The sequence below is a fragment of the Borostomias antarcticus genome (assembly GCF_949987555.1).
Source record: "Borostomias antarcticus genome assembly, chromosome: 1".
NCBI classification, from domain to species: domain Eukaryota; kingdom Metazoa; phylum Chordata; class Actinopteri; order Stomiiformes; family Stomiidae; genus Borostomias; species Borostomias antarcticus.
Window position 1 is genome coordinate 32337326 of NC_140234.1, and position 23784 is coordinate 32361109.

General features: G+C 45.4%; 2 protein-coding genes across 3 annotated transcripts in view; one reads left to right on the plus strand and one right to left on the minus strand.

The window, feature by feature from the left end:
* nbeab (neurobeachin b) overlaps positions 1-23784 on the minus strand; it is a gene marked incomplete at both ends in the record, with an annotated part of 276067 nt that overhangs the window by 38691 nt on the left and 213592 nt on the right. For both annotated transcript variants that reach the window (XM_084443780.1, XM_084443779.1), the window contains 2 exons: positions 74-176; positions 276-393. In XM_084443780.1, the coding sequence (XP_084299906.1) occupies positions 74-176; positions 276-393 (221 nt within the window). The remainder of the gene's footprint in view (positions 1-73; positions 177-275; positions 394-23784) is intronic.
* mab21l1 (mab-21-like 1) lies at positions 21978-23057 on the plus strand (the record flags this gene model as incomplete). Its single annotated transcript, XM_084443836.1, has 1 exon — positions 21978-23057. The coding sequence occupies one exon, from the start codon at positions 21978-21980 to the stop codon at positions 23055-23057; it is 1080 nt and encodes a 359-aa protein (XP_084299962.1).

A 23784-nucleotide genomic window follows, 5' to 3' on the forward strand; every position in this document is an offset into this window, starting at 1 on the left:
GAAACGATGACTACTGTAAATCCAAGCGATGGTGAAGTCTTGCTGAAAAGGTAACGGTGCGCAGCTGTCACACCTGGCTTGCGGCAGGCCATAGCTGGTTCCCACCCCGACGCGAGGAAGACTGTAGACCACCTTCCTCACTGTGGCGTGGTCCGTGAAGTTGAACATGACCGACGCTGGGGAGGGAGAAGACTTCGCTGTCAGCAACACACACCACACAGACGCAACATTACACAGAGATTACAAAAGATGGTCTGATGGACACGCTGTCTTACTTCGGTTCGCCATGAAGACCTCCAACGCTGTGTTCTGCAGGATGTGGCGTCTGGAGAAGACCGCTCGGATTTCGCTGAACATCCATTTCCCGTGAAGACCCTCGGAGTACGGCAGGACCTAGCCAGGGAGAGGGGTGGACACAGGAACCGATGAATTAACAAAAGAGTTAATGGATGAAGACGAGAGCCAGCGCTCCTTTGTGGGTTCAGTGAAACATTAACCGTACAGAAGCTAGATTTTGAAATGTGAGGGGGACATCAGATTTTTTTTTTTAAATCAGTTCCAGGAATTTTACTTCCCCCCCTCCATTTCCACCACTGCACACTACAAGAACAAGACAATTAATTCATTTCAAATGACCTTTGAACTTCATGTGAACTGAGCAGACAGCAGTAGGCTTTATTGTCTCCATAGATTATACTTAACAGCAATGTTCCTATGTGCTATAGACCTCTGTACACCTACCCCTCTGTGTTATTCACACCTTTATCATGTGTGTCTGTTTCTGGTCTGTAACACCAGTCATGGTGAAATAATTTGAACGATAACAGTCCCCTTGGTCAGAAACACATAAATAATCATTAAAAACACCAGGCAGAGAGAGGGAGAGAGGGAGGAGAGGAGAGGGCGGGAGGGATCATTAGAGGTGTGCAGACCCCCTGGGACCGCCGGTCCAGAGAGGGGGGATCAAGAGGGCCTGCTTGTCAGGTGAGAATGATCCCCCCTCACACACCTTCCCTCCACCCCTCCGTCTCTCTCTTTCTCTCGCCTTCTCTACCTCCCTCCCTCCCTCCATCCGCTCCTCCTCTCCCACGTTGGTCTGAGCCGGGCTGGAGTCCTCGTCACGTTCTCATGTCACAGTCACATGCATTCCTGCTCTGTCAGTGTGGCCCGGCGCAGTTAGAGCATGTAGCCCAAGAACAGGATGGGCGTGTGTGTATGTGTGTGTGTGAGGTTGAGATGTTCGGCTGGGGAGGTTAGGCTTGATGCTAATGCTCATTTAAAACGGTGACAGGCCGGAGGAGTTCGGCGGCGATCCGGGCCGCCTTAATTTCTCCCCGGAATAGCTCCGCCCCCGACCTCGGCGCCACATCAAAGTCTCCTGAGCTCAATTAAAACTGGATTAGGTGGATGTGCTGGAAGCGCGGCGCTGCGGCATAACCCCCCACTCCGCCCCCCCCCCCAGCGACTCCCCCACCTGACACCCCAGCAAACCCCCCCTACTCAAACAGTTGTCTGGGAGACAGCCGGGCCCGGAGGACCCCCCAGCACTGCCCTGACCGGAGGGGCTGATGGAGGGAAGGGGAGAGGAGGTGAGGGGAGAGGGGCTGATGGAGGGAAGGGGAGAGGAGGTGAGGGGAGAGGGGCTGATGGAGGGAAAGGGAGAGGAGGTGAGGAGAGAGGGACTGATGGAGGGAAGGGGAGAGGAGGTGAGGAGAGAGGGGATGATGGAGGGAAGGGGAGAGGAGGTGAGGAGTGAGGGGCTGATGGAGGGAAGGGGAGAGGAGGTTAGGAGTGAGGGGCTGATGGAGGGAAGGGGAGAGGAGGTGAGGAGAGAGGGGCTGATGGAGACATTAGAGGCCGAGGTGAGAGGCGGGACCTTGGTGTTGGGAGGCAGAGCTGTTTATTGGCTCAGGTGTCGGCGAGTGAGATCTCAGCAGCGCAAGTCTCGCACGGATAAAGGCGAGCTGCTTTTGTGTACAGGAACCCGAATGCAATATCTAATTTCAGTTTAATTCATATGGCTACACACAGAAAGGCAGGAGTAGGTGGATGTAAATATATAATAGATATACACACCAGATCACTCTACAAGAATTGCCATGAATCATTTGGAGATCTAACAGAAGTTTGTGTCTGCTATCATAAAGATAATGAATTTGAGTTTACAATAATAGATGTATAATCGTCATGTATAATGTAAATGAAGGAGATTTGGTGACAGCAATTTCAGTGAGTGCGTGAACATCAATGTCTGTCACCCATGGCTGTTTCCTGTTCCTAGCTGAGGTTCAAATATGTGATGCAGTGCTGACACAGCACAGGCCAGAGGGCCGGTATTCAACAAAAGACGTGGGGTAAAGAGAGAAAAAAAAAGTCCAGATTTCAAACAGCTCAGATCAAAACATTTGTCATAACAACTAAGCTTTGGTTTAAACCAACAAGCTGAGCCCCCCTGTGCACTTTAGGGCTTTGACAAAGCCCAGCCCTCATTTTTAGAGGCCCAGCTGTAAAAAATGCCATTTAATGAACCTGTCTGCCGAAGCTGTCCCCTGCCTGTCAGACGTGTCAGCCGGTGACGAGCGCAGGGGACGGCCGCCTCCAGTCACAGACAGGCCCGCCAGCTGGAGACTTCGGCCCCAATCTAATCACGCCACCGGGAAGAGGGCCGCGCTCTGCTCGGCTCTGCGCTCAGTCTGTCACGCTTAGGGCCGGGGAGGGTGGAGGAGGGGGCGGGGGGAGGGGGGGACAAACCCAGTCTTTTGTTTCCACACGGGCCCCTCCACACCGCCTCATTAGGACCCGGGGGGCGCATGCGCCGGCCCGCAAGCTGGGAGGAGGAGCTATACCTCCGCCACATAATAGCTATAATGCAATTTAACGTTTCTGTCTTCTGTTTGCTTTATTCTCCTCCTCCTCCCGCAGCCTGACGGAGGGAAGGTTGTGCCTGTAGAACATCACGGAGAGAAAACATTGTGACAGGCGCGATGAGCGGAGGCACAGGTGACGGCGCTGTTTAGGCTGAGCCTCACATGCAATAATGTGGAAATGCTCAAATGGAACACATCACACTTAAAAGCAGAATGGAAACCGTTGTGCGCGCATGGAAAAGAGATTCTAATCATTTCTGAGCCCTGCTAAGTCTTAACCCCGTATTGGCCCAGGCGCTGTGACAGACGCTAATAAATCTAAAAAACAGGTTTCCTTTTTTTTTTTTTTTTTACAAAAAAAAACCTGATGCGATTTCTCTCCCTGTACTGTATGTAAACAGAGCAATTTATTTCCATGTCAATTCTAGGGGAAATGGGAGAATAATATGATTCAGTGAGGGCCCAAGCCAGCATGACTGGTATATTTATGGGACTGTGGAACACACTGACGGCGTGCCATCATAGCACCTCTAACTTCCCTCAGATTCGTCTAATAGGCTTCTAGCGAAAAGCCCCACCGCTCCATGGACCCGGGAGAGACCAGTGCAGAGCCAGAGAGACCAGGGCAGAGCCAGAGAGACCAGCGCAGAGCCAGAGAGACCAGCGCAGAGCCAGAGAGATCAGCGCAGAGCCAGGGAGACCAGCGCAGAGCCAGAGAGCCGGGAGTGCATCTGAGGCAAACTGCTCTCACTGATCTGACTGCTTCCCGGGGAGGGGCAGAGATGGATTTCCTGCACGGCAACTTGAGGGATCGGCAGCGCTGCGTCCAAAGCGTGACCTCACCAGCTTGGATGGAATCTGTGAAGAGGTGCGGGGGTGTGAGGGAGAGCCTGCTAACAGACGGCTGCTAATACAGTCAAGAGACATTACTAGACTGGGGCACAGACAGGAAAACAGATATGCGGGAAAAGACTGCATGGACGATGATGGAATTCCACGTGGGTGTGGTTATTAGTTATGGAAAGTGTCCACTACGGGCGCCTTCCCATTGTAGGTGACACTCACAATTAAATAATACAAAGATGTATAAGTACTGGATATAAAAGACTAAATACAAGATGTATGTGTGTGGGATTAGCAGGGTAGTGCAAATGATTTCAGTAGCAGGGTGTGTGTGTGTGTGTGTGTGTGTGTGTGAGTGGGGGGGTGAGGAGGGGTCGGAGAGAAGGATCGTTCAGGAGCGATAAATGAGAGGAGACTGAAATCTTAATACTGTGACTGATGCATGTCAAACTGGAAACAGTGCCAGGAGAGCACAGACCTCCGCCCATGGATGCATGTTGTGGCTCTGTGTACGTGCGCACGTGCGAGCAGGACATGTATTGGTGCATATAGGTTGAGAGCTTTATGCCGGTCTAAACTCTGTCTATGTGACCTTCCCACGTCCAGATACGGCCGTTTCACTCCTTCCGTGAATGGGGTGGATTTTTCGCTCCTGAGACGAAGTTCAAAAAATGAATGGAGGTGAATGTGTGGCCGTGTTTGGGCGGCATTGTTGCGCCACCCTTGGGTCGTATCCGGTGGGGGGTGGTGTGGTGCAGTCCGAGCTCTCCCCCAACACACCCCAGTCCAAACCCCATGTCTCTAGCACCACCACACAGGGAGCTGGCTTCCTTCTAAGTTTTGTTTTAATTTGTGGATCCGGCCCGTGATTCGGATCTTCTCCAAAATGTAATGGGTTCTAAGTTGGCCGATGATACACACTTTCATGAAAATCAGTCAGGTAGTTTTTGCATAATCCTGCGGGGAAATAAAGGGTTAGAATGGACAAACCAAGAAAGGGCTCGTGGAACCACCCTGTGATTCGGATCCACTCCAAAATAGTTTTTGCGTAACCTTGGTCCAAAAAATGAATGGAGGTGAATGGTTGGCTGTGTTTGGGTAGCCTGTGTACCCAGGATCTTATTATTTGTCAATGTTAAGCATTTTCTTTACTACTTTGGCAAAATAGGTTTTCATCTGTCATGACAATAAGCTTATTTGAATTTGATTGTTTTAAAGAAATACACCCCCCCCCCCCCCCCATCCCAGAATGGTGTGGAGATCTGGCTACGCAAGACTACTGCTCACCCTGCGCCGTCATGGAGGTAAAAACTTTTACGTTTCAGCTTTTTTATTTAACCTTTATTTTCCCAGAGAGATTGTGATCTCTTTTACCAAAGTATTCCCCAAAATTAAAGTCTGTATTTCATCTGAACTGTTGAGGAGTGAAAATATAAAAAACATAAAAATGTCCCTCAGATTATAGGAGGGAAGCGTTCCACAGGCTTCCTCCATACTGTATCTCAACGTTAATAAAGTGGCAGGCCTCTAATACAGGCCTCTAATACAGGTATTGGAGAAAAGAAGATACAGATTTGCATAATCAGTGTCACTCTACATTTGGCTGATAGTTGGAAGTGTGGCAAGACGACGCAACTCTGGTGCTCTGGAAGGACCAGGATGAGGGGGATGAATATGCATTACTCCACACTGACAGATCACTGCCCCAAATGTCCAGCCAAGTTTGTCAATAAAGTTTATGTCTCAGGCGGCTTTTCACGCACATTACCGGGGCCCGGGTGTCTGAGAGAGGGGGGCTCATCTCCCTGCTTGAAGCTCTCTGTGATCTTAGACGTCAGGAGTCACGAATTCTGTTAAACCTAAAGCCTCTTCTACAGTTTATTGCACATCAACACACCACATACAAGCACCACATGTGCTGGTTAGAGTCCTGGAGTAATTACTGGATAATATACTGTACTGTATATATAAAATATACTGTATATATGATATAAATTACAGGCTGTTGCAGTCTGTTATCTTACACAGAGAAAGTAAACTTGCTCAAAGTTAATTTAAATCTCTTTGATAACACATTCGCACACACACACACACACGCACACACACACACACACACACACACACACACACACACACACACACACATCATCCAGATAAATTCAGCAGCTTTAGAAGACCAACACTAAGGAGCTTGAGAGGAGTGATGGTAGTCAATTGGTGTCGGGCTCTTTCAGCAGCCCTTCTCTAATGGGACTTCTTCAGGGACTTGTCAGCCTTAAGATGACTGAACCCATCCTGGACTGGCTAGCAGTCTCCTCCGGGTGCCACTGAGAGCCAAGCTGATCGCTTTAAATCCCCCTTTTCAGGTTTTTTGTATGTGAGAGGGGAGGGAGCTCAGAGGAAGATGCAGAGGGGGGGAGGGGGGAGGAAGGGGCGACAGGAGGAGAGAGGAAGAGAAAGAGCAAGTGGTTCGAGGAGAGGGCTTGATGAGCAATGAGCGCCTCACTCGTCCTCAATTAATCTTGTCTCTCCACTTTCGCCTTGGAGCTTCCCTGTACACCAAGGTAATAACGACACCCTCATCCATTATCCTTTTAGCCCTGTTATTCACTCGGAATTGCTTAATAACATGTTACAGATTTGTCTCCCCACGAATAATTCCTCCTGTCATTTGCAGTGTATCGTCTGGAAAACACACAGCCCCCTTTTGGCCGGATGCTCTTTGAGGATTATCTTGGGTGACACCTTCGGGATACAGACAGAATCTAGAGCATCATTTTTTTCTTTCAGGCATAAAGTGGAATTACCCTGCCTTATCTGTCACTGCCAAAAACACAACAAGCCTTTCAGGGCTAGAGCAAAGGTAGAACAGGTTCTTATCAGGTCCTCGGAACACGAGAGCTTGTACATTTATGCTAATGAGGGGCCTTTGTCATAAACTAACCCCCTTGGGGCTACGTGGGGCATGCAGCGAGGGATTATAATCTGGTTGTTGAGTGCGCTAGATAATTTGTACTTTATCCCCTTGTAATTATGGAGTTTAAATCTTTTTACCAATGCTAATCCTACGGCATGTGGAAACGTCTATGTGCGTATATGCGGTGCTCAACAGCGCTAGTCAACAGCCCCAGCCGGGGCTACATCTTACTCTCGCTCGAATCCTCATGAAGGACTAGAGCACAGCGCTGATATAATCACTCTGACTTTCTGAGTCTCATGCTTAGTATCCCCACATCATTGTGATCCACTTAGGCAGGGAAGCAGGCAGGCGGGAAGGAAGGCGGGCAGGAAAGCAGGCAGGCGGGAAGGCTAAGCTCACAGCCTGAGGCTATGGGAGACCACTCAGGGAAGGTGAAAATGCGGTTCTGGAGCCGAGAGTGCCTCCCTCTTCTGAACTGAGCCTTTATGAGGATGGGGAGATGGGGGGGGGTGCAGGAGAGATGGAGGGAGGGAGGGAAGATGGAGGAGAGATGACAGGGAATAGATACAGCCGTGTAGAGTCAGTGGGCTCGGGCTGCTAAGCTCAGCTGTAGGGGGGTCTGTGCTGTCCAGAGGGATTCCAGGCCATCTTGCCAAAGCCAGGAGCCCCTGAAGAGCAGCTTGAAGTGCTGTAATTTGACTAATTACACTGGATTAGACCATATAAATGCAAGCTGTTTTCTCCGGAGTCAATGACCTTCCCAATGTGGCTCCTGGAGTCCCTCCCCAGTACTATACCAACAAAGGACATACAGGAGGGTATGACATGTCAACACAATGATGGGGATAATACAGTCATTAAAATAAACATTGTGATTTTCTCTATCAGTAAATTATAATCTACCCCTATATCACTGCAAACAGACAAAACAAATAAACAGTGTTTTCCAAAGTCCTCCACAGTTTCCCTAGACATCACCACGAGGGACTCTTTGATAACAAACCAGCTCCCTCGCTCGATCTGTCGCTCTCTCAGAAAGAAAACGCACAAATAAGGACCGAAATAAAGCCCAAGGAATTCTGGGAGTTCGCTCAATGATTTATTATACGGCAGGGTGGTGATTTTATATGCTGAGAATGTCCTTTTTTTATTACGTTTCTCTTACCAAAATATCAAGATGAAATCTTACACTAATTAATGATTTCATTATTCTCTGAGAAAACCCAAATGGTCTGAGTCACGAGGCAGGTCCACGAGCCGCCCAAACACGGCTGCCCATTCACCTCTATTCATTTTTTTTTTAGACCAGGTTTACACTACCAGACTGATTTTCATTAAAATCGCACAGAAATGAAAAAAGCATTCTGTCCCATTTTGGTTCACATAATTAGTCATAGTGTTCACCTATTCAACGATGTATGCCAAAAAGCATACAAATTTCTACTTTGGTTGTAATCTTATATCAAAGTATATAATTTCTTACTTCCTGGAAAACGGTAGGTCATGTGCAATTACGACACCAGGTACCTTAGATTTTAGGCCGATAATCTCACGACATCCACCCTGTCAATCAAAACTTCAACTACTCTGCAGCCTCAAGTGTTGAATATCCCGCCTGCTCGATAACGTTCCAATGGAATTCATCTAAACATATGTCCCGCCCTTGCAGCCCGTTTCAGGTGGGAATATGTCAAAGTACAGAAGCAAGATGTTTTCCAACATCCCTTTCGGTGTATCTTTAAACTGGGTGGGGGGGTGTAGCCCATACACAGCCGGGCCGGCTATTCACCTCCATTCATTTTTTTGGATTACAATTACGCAAAAACTACCAGACCGTATTTCATGAAACCCGTGGAGGGGTGTAGCATGGGCCAAGTTAGAACCCATTACATTTTGGAGTGGATCCGAATCACGGGGTGGGTCCATGAGCCGCCCAAACATGGCCAGCCAATCACCTCTATTCATTTTCTGGAATTAGGCCCCGCAGCCCAAAATCCCCCCCATTCATTATCAATGGGAAGAATTGAAACGGCCATATCTCGACTGGCATGACAATTTCGACCTAACCAAACATGTCCTGCTCGCACGCACATGCACGCGCACAGAGCAACGGAATGCATTCATGGGCGGAGATCTGTGCTCTCCTAGCACTATTTCTAATTTACATTTGCGAAACTCCAACTTTAATTATTTTACACTAGAGAGAGGGAGGCGTATAATTTGTCTTAATACAACTGCACTCCCAATTGTACGAAATCAATCTGCATTTTACATAAAGGAAAAACACCTCCACAATTTGTATGTGCTCCTCTGCCTCGAACATTCTCTAATAATAGTTTTAAGGCAGGCATTATGAAGACAGAATACCAAAGACGCTTACAGACGTTTCATTAAACATTTAGGCAAAAGTTCCAAGGGCTGGGACTGATGAAAGAAGGTAAGCTGGAAAATGGGCTTCTGGGATCCACGGCCCTTATTGTACAGAAGTCACATCAAATTAATACTGAGGGCCACTTGCAGCCTTTCTTCTCCCGAGCTTTTCAGAACGGATTAAGCTATGAAAACTCTGAAATTACTAAAGCACATATTAAGCGTTGTGCTCACCCTTTCTTCTCTCTCCCTCTGAAAGCATTTCAATGTGCTTTGGCATTCAAATCGTTCACGAAAAAAAAAAATATTGTTTGATGAAACACAATGAAAGTTTAATAAGGATTAATGTAAAACTGAAATCTCACCTGAACTTTTAATTAATAAAAAACAGCTTCAGCATTTTAAATACCTCCACACTTATAATTCATGTATTACAAACATGTAATTGCAGTCTAAAAAGCTGTCCATTAACTGTCAACTGTCACTTATTGTGGAATATCTTCTAACAGTTTGTGTGTGTGTGTGTGTGTGTGTGTGTGTGTGTGTGTGTTTGTCTGCTTGGTTGTCACGAGTGAGGGGGATGGGTGGCACGCGGGAATCTGAAACAAATATGTATATATATATATATATATATATATATATATATATATATATATATAAATAATTAAACAGAACCATTTATATTTGACACCAATTCAGGTCTCCTTGTGGCCGTGCGCAGGTACTGTGTTTCTGCTAGCGTGATGGTGGCGGCTCAGAGTCCAGCTAAGCAGCTGAAAGCCTCCGAGACTGTTTCCACAGAGATGAAGGGCCAGTCAGCCTGCCTCTCCCAGGATCTCTCGTCTCTACGCGCTCTCTCTCTCGCAGCCTGTTCAAAGCGGCGCTGGGAGCGCATGAATTGTAATTGTAGCTCCTAACAGGATTCAAGAGGGCCCAAATGGTGGCACTTGAGAAGCAGGTCGTGTGGAGTTAAACGGCTGTCAGACACTCAAAGCTCCCCAGCATGTGAACCGGCCCACAAAGGCGGGCCACGGCCATTTCCAGAGCCCTTCTATCCACTCTCTCGCCTACTAGAAGAGATTAAAGATCAAATATGGTGCTTTAACACATCTATATTCAGTATTAGGAGCTCAGTTCACGCCTATTTCAGCCACCTGGCATTTTCACTCATAATCTAATCTTCAAGGCAAAATTTTGAGTGTACATTTAGTAATAATTTGCTGAAAAAGTGAAATCAAAATGGTCTATGAACTAAGGCAAGGCAAGGCAAGGCAAGTTTATTTATATAGCACATTTCAGCCACAGGGCAATTCAAGGTGCTTTACATGAGACATTAAAAGCATTAAAACAAAAAGCAAGACATTAAAGACATTTAAAACAAAAGGCAGGACAAATTAAAAGCATTAAAACAAAAAGCTAAGTCAAATTACTTAGCTTAGCTAACTAAGTCAAATTACCCATAGGGCAACATCTTCAGGCAATGTGCAAAGTAGTGATATTACCTACAGTAATATGTGAAGAGGATGTCTCTATTTACAATGTCAGTAAGTAAGTCACAATCCAAAATGTGCATTACATAGAGAGAAAACCAACCTAACTTTGTGGAGTCACAAAAGGACTCAATGATTCACTTTTAATCTGAACTCCATTGATATCCCTCAAGAAGATGTGGGTGATAGGGGAGGAGTGAGCGTTACTCGGGTAGTAACACCTGAGCACCAATGACCAAACCACAGCTTCAGTTCAGCGTTTTACCCAGCAGGCCTGTGGAAAAATACACCAGGTCAGCTGTGGCCCCGCCCCTTCACCGCCCCAGCCACTCAGCAGGCCACAAACTCTCTGAACCCAGAGACCAGCCTCAGATCTGGCCCCATCCAACCCCAACCCAGCCCAGCCCCAGCCTGCCCCCCCCACACACACAACTCCACAAAGCCCCAAACCTGCAGCGTGAAGCCCCTCTATATGACCCTTATTTAACTCCTAATTGGATTGAGCGTCGCTTGGAAGAGAAATTCAACATAGTTCATTCAGCTGAGATTTTCTTCTTTGGCATTTCTTCCAGTAGTTTGCCACTGCAAACAATAAGATCCCAGATAACGTGAACCGAGAACTCTTTTCCTTCAAAAACACAAACAGATTTGCCAAAAACGGTATAGGCAAAACCTTTCCCCCCCTCTTTGAGGCACAGACCTATTTGAATTTCACAGGGTGCAAGTGACGGGCTGAAACAAAGACCAGCGCCGGCCACTGTGGAGCTTTTCAGCGCGGTAATGGTCTTAAAACGGCTACAAGTAGGGTCCTATTCAGCAGTGACCAGCAGTGACCACTCCCTGCTTCTCAGCCAAGACAAACTCTACGCAGAGAGGGAACTCTGCAGGGTCAGGAGAGTGCACTTCTACCAGGGTACTACGGTCATGTGTATCTATGACCAACGAGCTGGCGTAGAACTTCTCACCTCTCCCCTAATTATACAGAATAAATACTCCCAGAACAACAACATCAATCAACTTCATTACGGAAAAGAGTGTAATGGCAATAATTACAATAATATCTCATTAAGAAAGGGAGAATGAGAGACAGGGGAGAATTAATAGCAGACAGGTGTACAACACACCGCAATTATGGAACCTGAAATTAGTCCATCGCCTGAAGGCAAACGGAGAAGAAAGAGAAAGCTGAGAGAGAGAGAGAGAGAGAGAGAGAGAGAGAGAGAGAGAGAGAGAAACGCGTGGGTGAGTTTGTGGGAGAGAAAGATGAGCTGGGAAAAGGAGACACCGACCGAGAGAGGCTCGCTGACAAAAAAAAAAGACAAAAAAAAGTTTCAAACAAGCAAACAAAAATGTCTTAAATGTGTAAATTAGTGAGGGAAAATGAGAGGGAATAGCAGCTTCTTCCCCGTAGACTGGAGACTCAGATGAGAGGGGAGCAGCCAGACGTGATCAAGGGGAGCGTGGAGCTGTGAGGCAGGCGTCAGAACCACCGCCCCGCCAGGGACTGGCAGCTCCTCCTCTTCCACTCAATCATTCATTACAGAGCCGGGAGGTTCGCCTCCGTGACTTGACCTATCACATCGCTGCCTCTGTAAATGCCTAATCCCCCTTCGTTAGACGCCGGCGTCAACAGCCGGCATCCTCTCCTCTCCTTCTATGCGCACCTCGCACTCCCCTGCCAAGACCGGGGAGCTGACATTCTCATAAAATCATCTACATTTCAACAAAGTAGAGCTCCGAAACTCCCCACGCTGTCTCTCTCCCTAACTTTCCCCTTGGTTTGTTTTGTCCAGTTTTGCTTCTCACTCTTTGCTCCTCTCAGCTGGAGTCGGAGTCGACCGTCATCCGCCCCGTTCTACAGTTTAAAACTAAATAAATCAGGCTGAGCTCGTCAATTTTTCATTGGCTGGCCTGAGCGGCCATGAGGATGGTTCTCTTCGCCCCGGGGCAGATCCAGGGCAGGGGGAAAGCCTGGAGGCAGGAAGCTGCATGTCAGCACTTCCTTCTCCACCGTGACTCTCTTGTGGAGAGCCCATCTCCTGAGCACCTCTAATGGGGTCTGGTCAGTTGACTGCTCTAATGAATCCAGCAGATGACAGCTCAGTGTGAGGGAACAGTGTGGAGATGCATCTCTAGCACACGCACACGCACACACACACACACACACACACACACACACCACACCACACCACACTACACCAGCCAGTAAAAAGGACTGTGTGCACATCTTGTTATTTTGGTTAACATAAAACATATGGTACGTGTGTGTACTGTGTACTTATATTTTGAGGTATGGATAAACAGAGAACTAGATAATTGGATTGTTAGGGTTTTGATTCTCAACCAGCCCAGTCTAACCATGCAGGGTAAGTTTCAACTCAACGTGAAAACACAATTCAAGAGTGCTGAAACATTACCACAATTGTACATGCAGTACACCAGGGATAATACTCACAACTGAAATATAATTGCATGTTTAAAAAAAAAAACGAACACAAACCACACACGCACCCACGCACGCACGCACGCACACACACACACACACACACACAAACTGTTAGAGGATATTCCACAATAAGTGACAGTTGGCAGTTAAAGGACAGTTTTTTAGACTGCAGTTACACGTTTGTAATATATGAATTATAAGTGTGCAGGTATTTAAAATGCTGAAGTTGTTTTTTATTTATTAAAAGCTCAGTTGAGATTTCAGTTTTACATTAATCTTTATCAAACTCTCATTGTGTTTCATTAAGCATGCAAACAATAACTTCTTTTTTTTGTGAACGATTTGAATGCCAAAGCACATTCAAATGTTTTCAGAGGGAGCTAGGGTCTCAGTAAAGGCCCAATCAGAGTAGACCGATACCAGGAACTGACAGACGGTTGTGTGATACCTCCGAGGGGGGCTAGATGTGACGTCGCCCTGGCAGGACTATTTCACATGAGTGATACCCTACAAAGTTAATACTCTTCATATCATAATGACATGCAATCCACAAGCCCCAGCACTCTCAAAATATCTCTCCCTGTCGGAAAATGTATGTAAATGTGCGGATGATCTTTAAACTTTGTCAGATGGTGGTGACACACCTTCCTCATAACACGGTTTGAGCGATGTTAATTACCGTGTAAAATAAGCAATTGGCATCCTGCCCCATATGTCCCCGCTTTCTCTCACGGAAGAGATGGAAACAGGGATGGGGCGAGATTTGATTGTGTCATCGTTTCCGTCCGCGCTCTGCGTTGTGCGGCTGCGCTGGTAGCTAACGGGCTAATACTCGCCACCGCTCACCGCAACCAGAACTAATCAAAGTAGACAAAATGTCTCTGCTGCCATCTCCGCCTAGCATCCGTTCGAGGTGAGCCTCCTCTCTCTCTCCCTCCCTCCATCCCTCTCCACCTCCCCTCTTCCCTTCCCTCTCAAAGGGAGGGCGACAGCAGTGTAAAATGGAGGCGTGCAAATGTGCCTTCCATGTGGCAGCGGCGGTGGGGGTGCCGGCCGGGGCCAGGGAGAGCAGCAGTGTGGGCTGTTGCTTTGAACAAGCTGGATGGTGGCCACGGAGGATCAGGGCTGGGTGATTGATGAGGCACTAGCGGTTCCCAACAAAAGCAGCTCTATAGCAGATCAAGGGACAGGACCAACCCCCCCCCCATCTCCTCATCTACCTGGACAACAGCAGATCAACAAACACACACGCTTTGCAATACAAGGTTTTAATCCCAGAATTATCAGAAGTATTGGTATTTTATAATATCAAACCTTGATTTCTGCTAATAATTAAATCTATAGTGGGGAGTGTGTATAAGAGACCTAGAAATAAACTGCAATTGTAAATCACAATCTGTCTGTTTACACATAGACAGGTTTGATCAGCTAACAGTAAATTCAACTCCTTGCCTCCCCCTGTCACTCGTAGGTTTTCTGTTAACCCTTGAGTTTCCAGGCTGATGAGGCTGAGGGCCATAAATCACGACGGCGAAACGAGGCAGACTCCTTCGTTTCATTAATGGAAATGATCTGTCAATATGCCGGAGTCAATTCACACGTGTCAGCTGGCTTCGGCGCACAATAGGCCGGCCGACTTATGAACTCCCAGCACCACTCCGCTGAGTCCATAAAACAACTGGCAGCGTCGCTGGGGAGCGCCCCAAGACTCCGCCCCCTCCACAGACCACCAGATGACACAGATGGGGCGAGACCAAACAAAAAAGGACGCTCCCTTTGTACAAAGTGGGACTCCTTTCAAAAGCCATTCATGCAACAAATTGGGTAAATCTGGCCCTGCAACACTCCGGGTTTTGCTCTTTTATGAGCGTTAAGTGAAATCAGATTTATGGGGTTCTGCTTCTGAGACAATGACGGTCAAACGCACGCTATTTCAAGCTCGAAAGGGATGTGGATATGTTGGTCATGTTAACAAAACACACCATGTTAAGAGTTCGCTGTCACACACAACAAGTCCAGTAAGAGGAGAATTACTTTTTTGGTCATTTTCAATTCAACATGTATAGCTTAACATTGTAAATTAAGGTTGCATTGTACATTCGATACTAATTACCATGACAAACAACAATGCAGTGCCTTAGTTCAATCCTAACTCCATGTCTGATATATTGCACATTTCAAAACAAATACTAAAACATGACATCCCAATTAAGTATACTGTGTGTTGAAAAAAGCTTGTCTTCAACATAAAATCCATCTGCATATCTAATGATTTGTTTGGCTAAATATAACCCTGATACTTAACAAAACAGACACACATGCTGCTATTCCTCTTAACCACCCAGAACCTGAAATTCATATTGACACGCATCTCAGCTTGACAAGTAAAATAAGCTAATTTTAGACGTCACACTTTCCCTTCAGTAAATCTGTGATTATGCCTGTTAGCAGAAACACAAGGGCACTATCGGTGATATCAGCAGGAAGGCTAGGCAACTCCCCCAAATGATTACTGTAGCCCTCAACAGCGTCCATCTTGAGCCCTTTAACAGGCACATCATCAGTTAGAGAGGTGTATTTTTGTGTTAGTCCAGAACGTGAGCGCACACAAGGCGTCTGTTCTGCGGGTCCTCGCTGTGCTGCTCTCCCTTTTTCTCGGCCTCTCCGCGCCGCCATAATCTGCGCAGAGAGACATTTGTCATCATTAGCTGACAGTTGGCACCCGGCTACTCAGATCTCCAGGACTGGCAATTATGAACCCTTCATCCCTTATTTGGGTAACATGGCCTAATTTCATCATGGGTCTTACCACCAGCATTTCATTAGCCAAGCCCCCGTCCTAGAAGATTCCCTTTCCCCCCCCTTTGTCTTTGTTCTATTTTTCTGTATGCTCCTATAGTCCAGACGCATGGTGATTTAGAGAATGGCAGCAAAATTAATTTGTGAGTCATAATTACTTACTGGGCACAAGGGCCATAAAGAGGGTCCTCTGGATGAGTATCACGGGGTCAGTGGGCAAATGATTACAGCCTCCATGCACCTTTAGACAGGAGACATCTCGCAGACATTAAGATTAATCACACGCCGCGGGCGCATGGTTGTCGTTCGCTCCACGCGGGATGGGAACGGAGCGGACGAGGCAGCTTTCCCAGGAAGAACAACCTCCGGATTGTACTTGGGTAAAGAGCTACGCCGATATCCAGGACCAAACACGGCCTGCCCTGTCCCGACAACGATGGTTTACAAATATCAGAATAATAAGACAGCTGGTTGGGTCCCGGACACGTTTTCCTCAGCATTGTAATGTAAAGCTGAATATAGTGCTTAACCATGTGCTACGAGGGGTCAAATCACTGCCCTTTCACTCACCATCTCCATCGGCTCGAAGTAGAAAGATACCCAGTAGAAATGTGACAGACTGCACATAATGTACTATAGTCCTGTCTTTTATAGTACAGAATAAAGCAAATTATCTGCATGATAAGTTTGCCAAATAAATCGGAACTATTAATTCTAAATTGATGTAAATACATGCATGGCGTTCATCAGGGAGGCTGACAGGCGGACCATATTGAAGGGGGAGGGGGCAGGAGAGACGCGGGGACAATCAATTAACTGTCTTCAAATCTCCTTCTCTTCTCGCCATACTTGAGGTTCTCTGTCCGTGCTACGGGCGCGTGTTAAAGCACACAAGACGTTAGCCTGCCTAGCTGTTCACCAGAGTGGTAAGCACACATAACGTTAGCCTGCCTAGCTGTTCACCAGAGTGGTAAGCACACATAACGTTAGCCTGCCTAGCTGTTCACCAGAGGGGCTCTTCGTGCCTCTGGCGATGCTGCCCTGCTACCTGAGAGCTCACAGGGGGACGCTGCTAGCGCAGAGGAGAATAGAACAAATGAAAGGACACAACCCGTAGGGGGTCGGGGTGTTAGGCAGAAGGCCCAAAAATTAACTGGCTTCCCCACAGAGACACCATATTGCTTAGCATAATGGTATTCTTATTATTAAAAAAAAATACTGATGACAATGTCATTTCAAGACAAATTAAATTGTGGGAGAACCTCTCAAAGTGTGTCAAGATCCCGTGAGATGTATGTCACGATATAATTTCTCACAGTGTGAAGCGGATCTCACATAGCCAGAGATGACATCAATTCTAATCAAATTCTTATAGGAGTATGCCGTTCTTTTGCCAGATTAATTCCTCTTTTAAACAAAAAAAGTTGCAAATACTGTATGATGGGATAACATGGGGATGGCTTTATTTGTTCATGCGCAATTGGATTATTGATAGAGAAATAGAGTAACTATCATAAACTCCAATTGGCCATCATGCATCCCTTTATTACTGTATTTCAAATCCTTTGATTTAGATTTATAGTAGCCTAATGGAATTATCTGTTTGATGAGAAGGACATAATAAATGTGTTATGACTACTGTCTTTATGAATGCGTCTTGATTTATCAAAGATAATACAGTTGTTGAGTCAGGCCAGCAGGGCCAAAGCCATAGGGATTCTCTCTGGTGTCATGTTGGTGAGGAGGTTAGATAAATACTGTATTTCCACATACTGTAACCTCGTAGGGAGTGTATAAATAGACAATTCCTCTCTGTGATCTTCGAACCATAAAATATATGCCTTTGGTTTTGAACAACAGCAACTACTTGGAATCCCACAGCCTCTACACAACAGTCTTTTCATGGTTTTAGTAGTAGTAAGTAGTAGTTGGAGTAGTAGTAGTAGTAGTAGTACTGTAGTAGTAGTAGTATTACAGTAGTAGTAGTAGTAGTAGTAGTAGTAGTAGAAGAAGTAGTAGTAGTAATAGTAGTAGTAGTAGTAGTAGTAGTAGTAGTAGTAGTAGTAGTAGTAGCAGTAGTAGTAGTAGTAGTAGTAGTAGTAGTAGTAACAGTAGTAGTAATAGTAGCAGTAGTGGTAGTAGTAGTAGTAGTAATAGGAGTAGTAGTAGTAGTAGTAGTAGTAGTAGTAGTAGTAGTAGTAGTAGTACAGTAGTAGTAGGAGTAATAGTAGCAGTAGTAGTAGTAGTAGTAGTAGTAGTAGTAGTAATAGTAGCAGTAGTAATAGTACAGTAGCAGTAGTAGTAGTAATAGTACACTAGCAGTAGTAGTAGGAGTAGTAATAATAGCAGTAGTAGTAGGAGTAGTAATAGTAATAGTAGTAGTAGTAGTAGTAATAGTAGCAGTAGGAGTAGTAATAGTAGAAGTAGTAGTGGTAGTAGTAGTAGTAATAGTAGCAGTAGTAGTAGGAGTAGTAATAGTAGCAGTAGTTAGTACCTTATTGTCTGCTTACTTTATTGTTAAATAAAGTAAAATGTAATGTTTTGTATGCTTACGGCCTAGAAATATAACATATTGAATTCTATACTTGAACCAACTCACTGGATTCCAGTGTATTTGGTGTTATATTACAGAATATTGTATGATTAATTGAAGCATCACAACTGTGTTACCTTAAATATGGGAAACCATTTTCATCTGATCTGAGCATGCTAGACTAATTTTAGCTATTAGACAAGAACTACTGACCCCAGACAAAACAACCTTACAGGAGGACCAGTAAGAAAGAAAGACAAGAAAGACTTCGTGGGAAAGAGAGGGAGAGAAAAGCATCGTGTAAGTGGAGAGACATGCTGTGGAAACAAAGAGGCCTTCAAAAAAGGCTCAAGTGATCGCACAAAACTAGCGGCAGTAGAAGTCATTGTATTGATTTACGAAACCATGCATGCATTTCACTGGGTCAGAAATAGGCCCGGGCTGCAGTCGTGGTCTTATATAACACTGCTGTGGCCGGCCTAGCGTGATGGTGAACCCTACACAACAGAGATCACCATGTTTTAATGGAGGGGGCACAGAGGAGTCTGGGATGTCTTGGGCCTGGTCTGACAACTGCTGGCGCCTTGGCAGACTGGCCAGGTTGAGTTACTGGAAGATCCGCGGCCACATGCTTTAGATTAGGAGGCGATAATCCCTATGAAAGGCCCCTACTATCACGCAAAGGGATGGCCTGGAACTAGGACTAACTCTGGATTGTAGTCAGGGGTGCATCTTGCTTTGGGAGAAATCGAGTCTGGTTTCAATAAAGACACGTACCTGCTGAGCCATGGAAGGAGAGAGAGAGCGAACGAGAAAGAGCGTCAGATGGAAAAGGGTTTTACCTTCACTCCTCACCACGAAACCAACAAAGAAGGCCCACTGCATTCCCCGAAAAGCGTTCACAAGAATGGCGTTAGTAACAGAAAATATGTAGCTGTTCCATTTGCATTTATTGTTATCTAAATTGTTCCATTTGTTCTAAATATCCTCCCCATCCCTTCCCTATCATCACGAATCGATGGAAAAAGAAAGTAATCTCTCTCACTGTGACTGCTGGTGTCACTTCTTTTTATAGAAGGCTCGATGACTGGGAAGCATTGGTTCACGTACTCTTCATAAATGTACTTATTGCAAGTTGCTGCTAAATGACTCAAATGTTAATGTAAACAATCATTTCAGTTACATGAAGCACTCTATAAACGTCTGGGTAAAACAAACCCAAAGTACTTTTTTTTATTCAGCAATTCCCGTCACAGGTCTATCCCATCACCCCCCCCACACACACACACACTGTGATGTTATATCTGTAATCTCAGCCTGGGAACAGTTGGAAATTGTTAATTATGGTTGGCAAGGTGCTGCAGCTGACAGAGTGGCCCAGACAGAGAAGCTGGGATGATAACGGGTGCCACCTATCCATCAGGGCCCCTCCGCCACACCACACACCAGCTCACACTCATCCATGTTCCAGGGACTAGTCTGCCCCCATAATGTCTGGCTCTGCTGCTCGGTACTGGAGAGATGAGTGTAAATGCCGCTATGTTCTTTATCTGATCTCTGTAACACAGGCTTTTTAAAGACTGCTTCAAAGTGTTCTGTATCTCCTGAGACGGGATGTCAGGACAATAATGAGAGCCAGAGATGGTCGGGCTATGGGGGCTGGGATGCTTTATTGTGAATCCATTTTAACTGTAGGGCCTCAAACCACCGAGTTTGCAGAAATAATTCATGTTCTGTTTACAAATTCCTCTTAGCCTCAATATTATTGTATAGGCCTAGTAGCGTTCACCACAAGTAGCCTAATAATACAAACACCCAATTACTTTTATCAATTTAAAACATGTTAAGCTATAACACACTGAAAGGGGGTGCAACACAGAACCATTAACAAAGAGCCTTCTGACCAATGGTTTCAGATAGAGCCCTATTCAGGTCAGTAAGGTCAGGTTCTAGGTTCCATCAGGAACCATAGGCTTCTATCGGGAACTTTTTTTTAGAGGGTTATATTGTTTAAAATGTTCTATATAGCACCATATATTTGTAGAATGAAAATAGTCACAATAAATATCATCCAATTCATCTAATTTTAATAAATGAAACACGCAAAAACCATGGACATGAGCCAGCATACTGTACACCAGTTACACTGACTAAATATTACAGATGCATGTTAAGCCTAGGTTTTCGTGTAGGCTAAGCCGAAATAGCAGCAGAGTGACGAAAAGAATGTGCGCGAAAATGTGTTTTTACAAACGAACTAATTAGGCCACCCGGTCAATTGCCGTAGGCCTGTAACAATGGTTACAGGAATAATCGACATATTTTATTTATTTATTAACAACTGCTAATCATAGGTAAAATTAAGAAATCTTAAAATTAAAATTAAAATAGTGTTATAAATTGTCTTCTATTCTTTTTATCTAACACAAAAACAAGTGAAGCAAAAACAAGGGACACTATTATTGAGATTATTGTAGATAGATTATTGTAGATAGACAGATAATCTAATATTTCTAATTGATAGGTAAAAAAAAAGAAAAAGAAATCAACTCAACATATTTTATCTTCGTTATTGTAGCATACACGCAAAGCCTGGCAGGTAAGCATATTTGCATACAGGGTTGTCAAAGGAGGCCTATGATAACAGCAAAACAGAGGTATTTCTGAAAGGATACAATAATATTGCTCTCCCTGAATTAAATTCGAAACCTATCAGTCTCATACACCTGTGGAATAGACTGCATAATATGAGTTTAACGGAAAGAGATACAGTAGCCTACATTTGCCAAACATAGCATAACCCCTCACCGCCACCTCCAAATCTGTCATTGTAGTCATCTTGTCTAAATCTGGAGCAGGTACATTCCCCACGGTTATATGGTTTAGAGGCGAACGCGATTCACAGCAATTCACTGCAGTGGAAAAAAACACCCTATAGGAAAAACACTGACCAAAGCGATCAGCAGGCCTATTTATAAGAATATTTCATTAGGCTACAAACGATAGATCACAGTACTGTTGTGACACCTACGACATCAGATTGAAGTCCAGTCTATAATTAACAGTAGACTAGAATCCATAAGCCATTCAAATTGCAACCTGAATCTGGAGAAAATGCTCTCTTTTTTCCCATGCGTATATGCTATTTCCGCTCCTCGATATAGTATACCTACTACTTTTAGTTTTACTTGTAGATAAAACCCTTGGATTAATTTGTTGTCGATAGACTGAAGCCAGTGACGAATCGGATGGCGATTGGACATCCTCGTTCCTAACCCTCCCTTATAATTTCACAGGAGTGCGTCTGGGCTCTTAAACACAGCAACACCGGCAGCTGACTCCACGAGCGCACTCACTGCACCGCGCACTTTCATATGCGGATTCGTAACTACAAACAGCGATTACAGAGTTATTTTGACTACTGAGATCCCTGAGAGGATAAAATGGACTTCTGAGCGTTTATTGCTGGCAATCTAAGGACCTACTTAGAGTAGCGTTGCAGTTCAATGCAAAAGCGTATGGTTTAACTGGCGAGCACATTAGGCATGTGCTCTGAGCACAAATAACAGGCTTGCTTGTCTTCTGAATAGATTTTTTCTTTTTAAATAGGTTACCTTCTTCTCTAAAATTGGCTCCTGTACAAACAGCCGCGTTGGATCCCTCGGCATATTGCGAGACTCCGGTATACAATCCGGATCTCTGCCCAAACATGATAGCCGCGCAGGCGAAGTTGGTGTACCACCTCAACAAATATTATAACGAGAAATGCCAATCTCGAAAAGGGGCAATCTCCAAGACCATCCGGGAGGTATGCAAGGTGGTATCGGATGTCCTGAAGGAGGTGGAAGTGCAAGAGCCTCGCTTCATCAGCTCGCTGAACGAAATGGACAATCGCTTTGAGGGGCTGGAGGTCATATCGCCGACCGAGTTCGAGGTAGTACTCTATCTGAATCAGATGGGGGTATTCAACTTCGTTGATGACGGCTCCCTCCCGGGCTGCGCCGTGCTCAAGCTCAGCGACGGCCGAAAGAGAAGCATGTCACTATGGGTGGAATTCATCACAGCCTCCGGTTACCTCTCGGCTCGCAAGATCCGCTCACGATTTCAAACTCTGGTGGCCCAGGCGGTGGATAAGTGCAGCTACAGAGATGTTGTCAAAATGGTCGCTGATACGAGCGAGGTGAAGTTACGCGTGAGAGACAGATATATTGTGCAAATCACCCCTGCTTTCAAGTGCACAGGGATATGGCCGCGAAGCGCGGCGCACTGGCCTCTCCCTCACATCCCCTGGCCAGGACCTAACCGAGTGGCTGAAGTAAAAGCCGAGGGCTTCAACCTTTTATCGAAAGAGTGCTACTCGTTAAACGGCAAACAGAGCTCAGCAGAGAGTGATGCCTGGGTCTTGCAGTTCGCCGAAGCCGAAAATCGCCTCCTCCTGGGAGGATGCAGGAAGAAATGTCTATCGGTCCTCAAAACATTGCGTGACCGTCACCTCGAACTACCAGGGCAGCCCCTGAACAACTATCACATGAAAACTTTGGTTTCATACGAGTGCGAGAAACATCCCAGGGAATCAGATTGGGATGAAAACTGCCTCGGGGATCGTTTGAATGGGATTTTATTGCAGCTTATTTCGTGTTTGCAGTGCAGGCGGTGTCCTCATTATTTCCTGCCCACTTTAGACCTATTTCAAGGAAAGCCTCATTCGGCCCTTGAGAACGCAGCCAAACAGACTTGGCGATTGGCACGAGAAATTCTAACCAACCCCAAAAGCTTGGAGAAACTCTGAGGTAAACTGCTAGTGCACCGTCTCAGTGGTGGTATAGGCTGCAGACCTGGGCCTATTAATGCTAATCAGGAGCTAAAATTATCACTGCGATTCTATGTCATCCATGGTCTTGTAAAATGTGACTATCCTCCGTTGATGAAGATGCTCGGGCCTAATTTTTTTTATTAGGGCCTACACATCGATCGTTTATTGCCGTTATCCTTTGTTCTGTGACATTTTGGGGGCAAACCATTAATACAATTTAAAGGCTACCTGCTGACAGTGTTTGCATCCCTGTCTACCCGTGCCCTCATCGAAATCGGTAAGGCCGATTTCCTTTAGGCCTATAGGCTATGTTTAAAGAGAAAGCCCCGTGAAAAGCCTTGAAAAAATAACTGTACATTTAAACTGTAAATACATTCATAGTTTGTAATTCCAGTGGTCTGAAATTGTGAATGTTGTTCTGTGACACGTAAATAGGAATTCCACCTGTTAAAGTATAAGCCTGAACTTTTTATTTTTATTTCTTAGAAAGGTATTAATTTATACTTCATCAGTGATAGTCTGATTCATCTGTTGTCAATGGAAATTCCCTAATTATGAAAGTTTACATTTTAATGGTAGGCCTACTATTTGTTATACATTTAAAACATTCCATAAACTTACTTGAATTCTTATTTAAAGTATAAGCCTACTCGATCATTTGTTTGTATACATTGCCTATGATAGGCAAAACAAAATCTGAAAA